Source organism: Eurypyga helias, unplaced genomic scaffold (assembly GCF_000690775.1).
Source record: "Eurypyga helias isolate BGI_N326 unplaced genomic scaffold, ASM69077v1 scaffold20863, whole genome shotgun sequence".
Taxonomy (NCBI): domain Eukaryota; kingdom Metazoa; phylum Chordata; class Aves; order Eurypygiformes; family Eurypygidae; genus Eurypyga; species Eurypyga helias.
Genome location: NW_010240799.1, coordinates 1 through 9,622, shown reverse-complemented (window position 1 = coordinate 9,622; position 9,622 = coordinate 1). Strand labels below are relative to the sequence as shown.

The following is a 9,622-nucleotide window of genomic DNA, read 5'->3' as shown; positions in this document are numbered from 1 at the left end:
CATTCTGTGATTCTATGTTTGTCTCTTGTCTGTGATTCTATGATTCTATGTTTGTCTCTTTCCCCACACGAAAAGCAAACGTGACACTGTGTTCCTGTGTCTTGATAAAAAGCAGCAGATTTTCAGCCAGACCAGCCTTCTGCAAGGGTCAGTGAGAACCTGCCGGTGCCACTCGAGCAGCTCTAACGCGTGCTGTGTGGCTCTAACACCTCACGCTTCATCTCGCCCGGACTGTTCACGTCAAACCCGGCTTTTTTTGCCTGGTGGAAGCTGTTCATGCTGCAGCGAGGTGCTCTGGATGGCTCTGCCTGCAGCAGAGGAGCTTTCAACCTGGAGATCTCTTGAGGGATCTCTTTAAAAGGTGATTGCTCGCTGCGAACTGCGTGTAGGGCAAAGGGGAGCCGAACTGAGCCTGTCCCACAGTTGCACAGTGAATTGCTGAGATGCCTTGCAGTTCCCAGTCCTCACCCCGTGGTATCTGGAGAACCACTGCCTCCCAGTGCTGTTGTGGTGGGAAAGAGCCTCTTCAGCTGCCTCGGGCAGATGCTGTATCACTTTGGACACTTTCTGGTGCTAGTGGGGTTGCTCGTATCCATCTGTAAGAGTTGCGGAGTACTGGATTTGTCTTGACTCCATTCTGGAATGCTTGACTGGCGTTACGGGGATCGCTGCTGCTCTCACTAGCTGAGGGAGCTCAGTCTTGAAGCTGGACTTCAAAACTGCGTTTTGGGAGGTGTTGACCCAATGCAAATACAGTTTTGCTTAGAAACGGAAGCATTTTGGTCCTGCAGTGTTAGGGGATTCCTTTGCCCTGTGGGTGCTCTCTTCTAGTGAGGAGCAGGGTCCCAAAAAGGGAGCGCATGAGCTCCCCCGACATGTGGCTTGTGCTGGGCAGCACACCTCCCCGCCCAGCTTTCCCTGTTCCTGCTGGGCAGGAGGATTGCCACCAACAGCAATAAGGAAATTTAACATGTTCTCCCTAAACACAAGTGTATCCAGTGCTTGGAGGGGCCTGATGAACTTGCATTTTCCTGGGCTCTCTACTCAGTTCACGGGAGCGCTTGCTCGTGTGTCAAACCTCGACTCTCATGAGGTTAACGAAGGAGTTGTTGTGATGTGAAGCGACTCTGGTGATGGGAAGAGGAAAAGCCTCGTCAGGGCTTGGGTGGGCCGGCAGGACTCCCTGAATGTGGCTGCTGCCAGCAGAGGCTGGCGTGGGAGCAGATCTGCTGAGGGACAATCCGGTTGCTGTCCCGTCTCACAGTACAGCACAAGGCTGAGCCTCTGCTTTCTCTCCCTGTTCCTTTTCCAGCTCTAGTGGGTTACTTCACTCGCCGTCGGCTCTTTGTTGCCATGCCTGAGCTCTCCTGGTTCCTGCAGTGACATCTGTCCGGTCAGGAGAGCTGGGGCCTGTGACCCGGGCGGGCCCTGGCAGGCTCACAGGCACACACAGCATGCTGTGCTGTGTGGTGGTAACCAGATTCCCACCCCTAGGCTGGCAGAGAAGTACAAGGAGTGCCTGACCAGCAAGGAGAAGATCCTGAAGGAGATCGAGGTGAAGAAGGAGTATCTGAGCAGCCTCCAGCCTCGACTCAACAGCATCATGCAGGTACGTGAGCTCTGCATGATGGGAAGAGCCGAGCTGAGATCACGCCCCGAGGGCTGCATCGGAGAGGGGCAACGCCTGGCCTGATCCTGCTTTGGGGACGCTTCACTCGCAGTTGGGGTGGACAAGGGGGAGGTCTGCCTCGTGTGAAGTCTCCTTGTTTATGCAGCAATTCCTGCAGAACTGCAGATGGAGGAGTCGTTAAACGGGCCTTTCCCTGGAGAGCGATACGCAGTTCCAGTCCCTTGTGATTGCCTTGGGAGGAAAGAACAGGAGAAGGAACTGGGTTATTTTCAGATCCAAAAGTTTTCCAGTGAAGGAGAGCTGCCAGCCCTTCCCTGGGGGTTCTGCTTAACCGTGCACCGCGGCTGCTGCACTGGTTTCCAGTCTCCCCCTTACCAGTTTGGGGTGAAGGAGGGGGTGAGGAGGGCACGCTGTTCTGTTGCCAGTGACCGAGGTTCTCTCTCTCCTTCTGCCAGGCCTCCCTGCCTGTCCAGGAGTATCTCTTCATGCCTTTCGACCAGGCGCACAAACAGTACGAGACGGCCCGCCACCTCCCGCCACCTCTCTACGTTCTCTTCGTTCAAGCCAGTGCCTACGGCCAGGCCTGTGGCGAGCACCCAGTCCTCAGCGGTATCCGAGGGGCTGTCACCGGCTGGGGGACCACGCTCCCCCCACGGCCAGATTTCACCCAAAGCCCTGCTTTGGGGACGCTCTGGGAGGTCCTTCTCGTCCCATCTGCTCTGCTGCCGGATTCTGCTGAGCTCAGAGCAGCGGGGCGGCCTCAGGGCCAGCACAGTGAGGCAGCAGCATTTGAAACTTTGTCTGCTCAGCTCCCCCGTTGGAAGAACTGCTTGGGGAGCTCGCTTCCCACCTCTGCTCTGGCTTCTCAAGGTCGGCAGTGGTGTCCCTGCAGCCTGCAAGCTGGCTCAGTGCTGACACGGCCCCCCCAGAGCTGTCACCCCGAGGATGGGGTGCTGTGTTGTGGTGGCGGGTCCAGAGCAGGTGGTACCTGTGGCTGCCCACGCAGAGGTCCTTCCCTGCAGCTCCCCTGAAAGGCCTCATCCCCTTGGGCAGCATTGCGTTTTGAGGGGATTTCTGAAGCCTCCCTGGGTTGGGAGGGATTTCCCAGCAGGGCTCAGGATCTCCCTGGGCTCCCCACATCTCCTGTGCAGGGAGGAGGGCTGTAGCATAGTGTGAGAACTGCAATCCCACTCACTCTCTTGACGCTCTGGGAGGGAGGTGGGCAGCAGAGTTTGGAGGGAGCGTGGAAGGAGCACCCCATGACACTTGGCCATGCCAGCTCCCTGCTAATGGGCACCCACGACCGTGACAACACAGCTCCGTGCCCCCTGCTTGAGCCAGCCACACCCCAACCCTTCTGGCTCTCGATGAAGATTTGGCCTTTGTGACTTCCAGGGCCAGTCCCTCTCCTTCCAGGAGATCCATCCCTGCGGTGACCCTCTGGACACTGCCTCTTTCCACAGGCTTTCATGTGAGCTTTCTCTGCCTCGCTCAGCCGTGAAGCAGGAGCTTCCAGGGGCCAGGCTACTTCCAACTGCCTTTCCCATACAGAAGCGGCATTCGTGGCTTAGCTTTTGTGTCTCCTGTGCAGATAAGAAGCTTGTTGTGGCCATTGAAGGGAGCGTAGAGGAAGCCAAAGCCTTGTACAAGCCACCAGAGGACTCGCAGGGTGAGTTTGGGTGGTGTTACCCCAGGCAGGCTGCCTGGTGCTCTCTGCAGGCAGAGGGGGTGGGTGCTGAAACGGCGTGGTGGCTAGTACCTGCACTGCCAGCAGCTCATCCCCTCTGTCCCAAGCTCCTTCCTGGGAGATGACTACATCCCCTCATCTGTTGGAGTGACCCCTGGTACATGTTCCTGTGTGCCTGCATACTGCTCAGGCCCTGCTTTTGTAGGGATGGTGATGTCTGGGAGCGCTGTGGTCTTGGAGGAAGGGTGGTAGTCCTGGGGCTGTGGGAAAACGGCTGAGCGCCAGCTTACCCCCCTCTCTTTGCACAGATGACGAGAGTGATTCTGACGCGGAGGAGGAGCAGACCACGGTAAGGGATAGTGTTATCCCCTTCTGGGTCCTCTCCCAGAGCTGTATCGTGTGGGCAAAGAGATCTGTGCCGGCTAACTGGGAGGTGCCTGTGGCACTGGGAACTGGGCCCTGCATGCTGTGGGTGTGGAATTGCACTGATGTTAAATCCAGCAGTTCCTTGGGAGAAGTGCCCTTTGCAGTTTCTGTCCCGAAAGAAGAGCCAGGGAACAAATCTGCCCATGCCCCACCACGCTCACATCCCACTGGCAGCAGCAGCCACCTCGGAGCTCTCCGACTGGGGCTGTTCCACTTTGCATAAATAGCCTCGGCCAGGGAAGCTGGCTGGAGGCCGGCGTTCGGCAGGGAGGGGGTGCATGTCCACCCCCTGCCATCTGCCAGAAGCTTTGAGCTGAGCTCTGCATCGGGGGTTGTTCAGAGCTCCATCAGTCCTACAGGTTGTACCTTCTGGATGCTGGGGAGAGGCCGTAGGCTCTGGCTGCCCCCAGCGTGGAAGCCCACAGAGTCTGTGCCAGGCTGTTGCTGTGGGGAAAGGTCAAAGGAAGGACCCCAGCTTCTGCCCCTCACTGGGGGAAGCTTTTGGGGCCAGCTGGTCCTTGGGCCCAGTCTCACAGGGCTGGGGTGCTCCTGGGAGCTGAAGGAACAACTTGAACCCCCGAGCTGCTTTCTGGGCAGGGTTTTCCCCTCCCTCCCCAGGGCTGCTGTGGGACTGGGGAACTAGACTAGGAGGAGGCAGCAGTGGGAGAGAAGGGTGGGGGCCGTGGGTTGCTGAGAAGCGGGAGGAGAAGGGTCTGACAGCTCTTTGCCCTCCCCAGAAGCGGCGCAGGCCCACCCTGGGCGTGCAGCTGGATGATAAGCGCAAGGAGATGCTCAAGCGACACCCCTTGTCCGTCACCGTCGACCTGAAGTGCAAAGGTAGGCGGGTGCTGGTGGCCTTTGGCAGAGGGCACACGAGGGTGCGTGACCGGAAGCAGCTTGGCATCCTTGGGGAGAGCTCAGGGTTGTGGAGAGGCTTTCCTGCCCAGCCGCCCCAGCAGGGACGAGTGTGGCTTTCCCAGGGAGACTGGACAGAGTGGTTTATCAGCTCAGTCTCCCCGTTCTCTTCCTGCCCTCACGGGTGGGGTGACCTTGCTCTGAAGCTTCCTCCCTCAAGCTGGGAGCTTTTCTCTTATGCAGCGGCATCTTGAGCATGACAGATGCAGCCTGGCAGATGCTGATGGGACGACATTCGGAGTTACAGCTTCTCCCCACGTTGCCTCTCTGCCCGATTGCTGTTGTCCTAGCTGGGGGACATGTATATCCACCCTGCAGAGTGCTCTGAGCTAGAGCTGACAGCAATGTTGCCTCTTCTCTGTTGGCACAGATGAGAACGTGCTTCACCTGACCTTCTACTACCTGATGAATCTCAATGTCATGACGGTGAAAGCCAAGGTGACCACTGCCGTTGAGATGACAACTGCCATCAGTGCCGGGTAGGGAGAGCCCTTGGGGCCACTGAGCCTGGCAACGGTTCCTCCACTTGCCACGAATGCCCTGTCCTGCTCTCCTGCCATGCTTTGTTTGCAGGGACCCGTTGGTAGAGCGATGGAGTAGCAAGGGTGGCAGTGTCCCTCTGCTGAGCCGTGCCCAGCGTGCCAGGGACACTCCATGCCCAGCTGCCTGCTCCCAGTGGGCGAGGTTTTAACCTCAGTCCCTCACCTCGTCTTTCCTGGGGCACCTTGAGGGCCTTTTTGCAGAGCTGCCATTTCAAACTGCTGTCTTGGCTTGTCCTTTGATGGGCAAAGGAGTCACCAAAGAGCACAGCTCCGTATCCATGGAGAGCTTTCACCTTGTGCATCCTCTGCCCTGCAGTATCCTTCCCCCTAGCTCTGGGGCCTTGTCAGGAACCCTGCCAGCCCAGGCATCCTCCTCCCTCTGTCACCACAAGCCATGGGCAGGGAGGTTGGGAGCCTGTTAGGGGAGTGGTGCCAGACCTGTCCGGAGCTGGAGGAGAGCCTCTCCTGCTTGTCGCCTTCAGCCACCGTCCTGCAGCCAAACCGCTTTCCTCCCCGCTGCAGCCGGTGCCTGGCAGCTCCCTTCGCCTGCCTGTTCTGCAGGTCACCTTGTCTCCAGTGCTGGAGATGTGGTTGCCTCTCCCTGGGCTCCCCAGGGACCGCTGGGAGCTGTGTTTGTGTGAGGAATAGCTGAAATGGCAGCTGTGGGAGCCTGTCCGGGAAGCTCCAATCGGCTGCTGGCTCTCTGATTCCTCTCCCCAGGCCAGGAGGAGGTGCCTGAGGAAGAGGGAGGTGGGAGAGGCTGGTTTGGACTTACCTGGAAGCAAATCCTGCCTCTGAGCCTGTCCCATGTGAGGCCTCTTGGGATTCTCTTTTTCCCTGGAGGTACCCAAAGCCCTCCGTGACAGCAGCTGGAGTTTCTCCGCAGGGTTCCTCTGCAGGGTGCTCCCTCCCTTGAGCTGCCCTGGGCTGCGTTACCCCAAACCAGTGAGGCTGTGGCTGGAGCCAAACCCCAAATCCTACAGGCCTATATGCTTGGTCAGGCTTAGGAATACAGTGACATGAAGAATCTTACTTCATCAAGCACAGTTCCTTTGCTTAAGCTTGTTGGGTGGCAGACAGCCATCAGGGCATGCCCTGCCTCTGGGCCATGTTTTCTCCAGGTTTGTTAACGCACCAGAGCAAACAGCTTCCTGGGAAAGCAGGGAGCTGGTGCCGTGTGATTTCTACCTTCACAGCCAGGGAGGAGACAGGGTTTTTGGAGTGGAATTAGGGGAAGCCATTCTGGTCTTGCAACCCAACTCATGGAGCTTGTAATCTCTTTCTCTGGGCTCGGAGCCTGTTAGTGGCCACCCCAGAGAGACTCGGAGCCCAGGCTGCTGCTAACTGATCTCCTCCCTCCTCCCTACAGTGACCTGCTCTCCCCAGACTCCCTCCTCAACTGCCTCTATCCCGGAGACCATGGGAGGAAAACACCCAACCCGGCCAACCAGTTCCAGTTCGATAAAGTGGGGTGAGTGGGGCAGAGCTGGGGCGGCTTCACCCAGGCGGTTGGGGTGAGTGCCCTGCTCCCAGCGGGGCACGTCCCTCCCCAGCTTCTTGTGGAGGGCTTGGTGGCCGGGAAGCCGGCTCTCGTGGGGGACAGGGTCGGGGGGAATGCTCTGGGGTGACATCACCCTTCCCTCGTTGTCCCCACAGCATCCTGACCTTGAGCGACTACGTGACAGAGCTGGGGCACCCCTACGTGTGGGTGCAGAAGCTGGGCGGCTTGCATTTCCCCAAGGATCAGCCTCAGGCAAGTCATGCTCCTTCCCTTCTCCGGCAGAAGGTTGAGCTGAGGTTGGGGAGGCTTTGGGGACTGTGCTGTCGTGTCCTCCCAGAGCTCCTGCTGGCACCAGCCGCCCCCAAACCACGGTGCACCCTCGGCTGGGACAGGCTCAGTCGGAATCAGCCTGTGCAGTGGGGCCACGCCAACGTGTTTTATCTCCCACACGTGATGGTCTGAGCCCTGTTACTGAGCTGTGACTCGAGTGGGTGCCTGTCCACGTGGCTGGGGGGATGGCTGCTGGCCCGTGGGGGCCCACAGCCGGGTGTGACGGTGATGGCCCCTCCTGCCCACAGCACATGGTCACTGCGGACAACTCGCTGAGCGCCCGCCACATGGAGCTGACAGTGAAGCTGCTGCGGACGAGGCTGCAGTCCCGCCTGGCTCTGCACAAGCAGTTTGCGTCGCTCGGTGAGTGCCTGGCTCCCCATGCCCTGCCTGGGGATGTGGCAGGGCAGTGCCACCCTTGGCGTTCCCAGTTGTTCCCTCTGTCCTCTGTTGTAGCAGGGCTGTGAGGGCTGCCCTCTTTTGGGTGGGAGAGGAAGCCTGTGCCCTCTCTGGTGCCCAGTACCCATTTGGGACTAGCCACCCCTGCGCTGGGAAGCGATTTAGGCTGTGGGGGGAGGTGAACCATGGGTGTCGTGCACCTGTCCGGCCAGGCACACGCTGCCAAGGCTGCAAGCTCCCGTGGGATCTCAGCCAAGGCCTCCACTGCTCCGCTCTGGGAACCTGATGAAGGTGTCAGAAGGATAACGATATCCCCAAAGTCCCGGTTTCGGAGCATGGAGATCCACCTGCAGGCAGTGCCAGCGCCCTGTCCCCAGCCCTTCCCTGCTCAGGTGGGCCTTGTCCCTGGTTTCAGAGCATGGCGTTGTGCCGGTCTCCAGCGAGTGCCAGCATCTCTTCCCTACCAAGATCGTCTCGCGCCTGGTGAAGTGGACTGCCATTCCCTACGAAGATTACGCTGTAGGTGCCGAGCGCGAGGCCGTATCCCTTCCAGCTCCCGCCTGGCACCGGAGGCTGCTCATTCTTGCTTCTCCCCACAGGACCTGCCCTACACCAAGGATGTCATAGAGGCCGGCTTGGCTGAAGACACTCACCTCTACTACATGGCCCTGGTAGAAAGGGGAACAGGTAGGCACGTTGCCTTTCCCTGGCAGTTTCTAATTTCCACGTGGGATGCCCCCAGAGCAGCTTCTGGAGGTCTGGATGGGAAACCCCTCCAGCTGGGGCTGTAGGTGATGTTTCTCCCCTGCCCTGCTTAGCCAAGCTCCAGGCAGCCGTGGTCCTGAACCCCGGTTACTCCACGCTGCCGCCCGTCTTCAGCCTGTGCCTGAACTGGAAAGGGGAGCGAACCAGCAGCAACGACGACAACATTCGGGTAACCCAGGGTGGCGGGAGAGGAGGCTGGAGAACCTCTGGCTTTTTAGGGAGTGTTCCCAGCGGTCCTGTGTCCATCCTAAGCGAGCCGTCGGGCTGAGCTGGTGGCCAGGCTGTGGGTCCTGGGCAGGCAGCGCGGAGGCCTCAGCCTGCACCGTACCCTCTGCCAGGCCATGGAGAGCGAGGTCAACGTGAACTACAAGGAGCTGTGGGGGCTCAAACCGGGCTACCAGCTCCTCACCAACCAGCTGCAGCGCCTGTGCATGGTGCTGGACGTCTACCTGGAGACGGAGCCCCACGACCCCAGCGTGGAGGGACCCAAGGAGTTTCCCCAGGAGAAGATGTGTCTGCGCCTGGTCAGGTGAGAGCCCGGCACCCCAGGGCAGCAAGGAGGGATGTGGGGGGCGAGTGCGCTGATGGGGTGGCACTGCTGTCCCCCAGAATACGTCTGTGCCTGACCTGGTGCCGATCTGGAAGCCACCCCTGTGGGAACCAGCCCCTCTCCCAGGGTGCCATGGGTCAGCCTCTCCCTCTTCTCTTCCAGGGGGCCCATGCGCCTGAAGCCCTTCAAGTTCAACTACCCTCAGGGCTTCTTCAGCCATCGCTGAGCACCACCCGGGCATCGCTCTGGCATGCCTGTGGGCCTCCTGATGGGGAGGAGCAGCATCCCCACCCCACCATTTCATTTGCTTTTCTGAGGTTTTGGATTTTGTAGCCAAAGGGATTAAACACTGAACTGAAGGAAAAGCATGTGTGTGCCCTGTTTGGGCAGAGGGCGGCTATGGGGGGACCTGTGGGGGCTGCAGCAAGGCCTGTCTCTGGGCTCTGACAGGCATCTCACTGTGGGTACATCCCCTGGCTTGAGGTGCTGCCTGCTTTCGGCCTTCCCTCCCCACTGCGGGGCCTCGGCACCACCCAACTGGGATGGCTAAAAACCGAGGTGGCTAAAAATAGCCCCTTTGCGCAGCCCGCACTGCAGCCCCAGCCTGTCCTTCCTGCGCTGGCCGCCAGCCAGCTGACTTGGCACAAACCCTGCAAGGAGGGGGGGCTCTGCCGCTTCCGCCGGCTCGCGGGGGGGAAGCAGGGCAGGGTCTGTCAGAGGCAGGACCTCACGGCATCGTGTGAGGGGTGGGAATCCCAGTGGCTCGCTCAGCTTGGGGGTGGGATGTGTCCCCTCCCCAGCACCTCGCAGCTCCCCATGGTGGGTGCTGTCCCCCAGCCGGGGTGGGAGAGGTGGGTGGCATTGCCACGGGACTCGC

General features: G+C 59.8%; 1 protein-coding gene across 1 annotated transcript; it reads left to right on the top strand.

The window, feature by feature from the left end:
- Positions 1-1,494: 1,494 nt before the first annotated feature.
- THOC5 (THO complex 5) lies at positions 1,495-8,971 on the top strand (the record flags this gene model as incomplete). The annotated part of the gene is made up of 14 exons (XM_010148568.1): positions 1,495-1,609; positions 2,086-2,218; positions 3,222-3,299; positions 3,626-3,666; positions 4,481-4,580; positions 5,029-5,137; positions 6,570-6,671; positions 6,857-6,953; positions 7,280-7,394; positions 7,846-7,949; positions 8,030-8,117; positions 8,249-8,364; positions 8,534-8,724; positions 8,908-8,971. Coding segments are annotated over 14 exons (1,453 nt in total), but the record flags the coding sequence as incomplete, so codon positions are not given.
- Between the last annotated feature and the right edge of the window lie 651 nt (positions 8,972-9,622).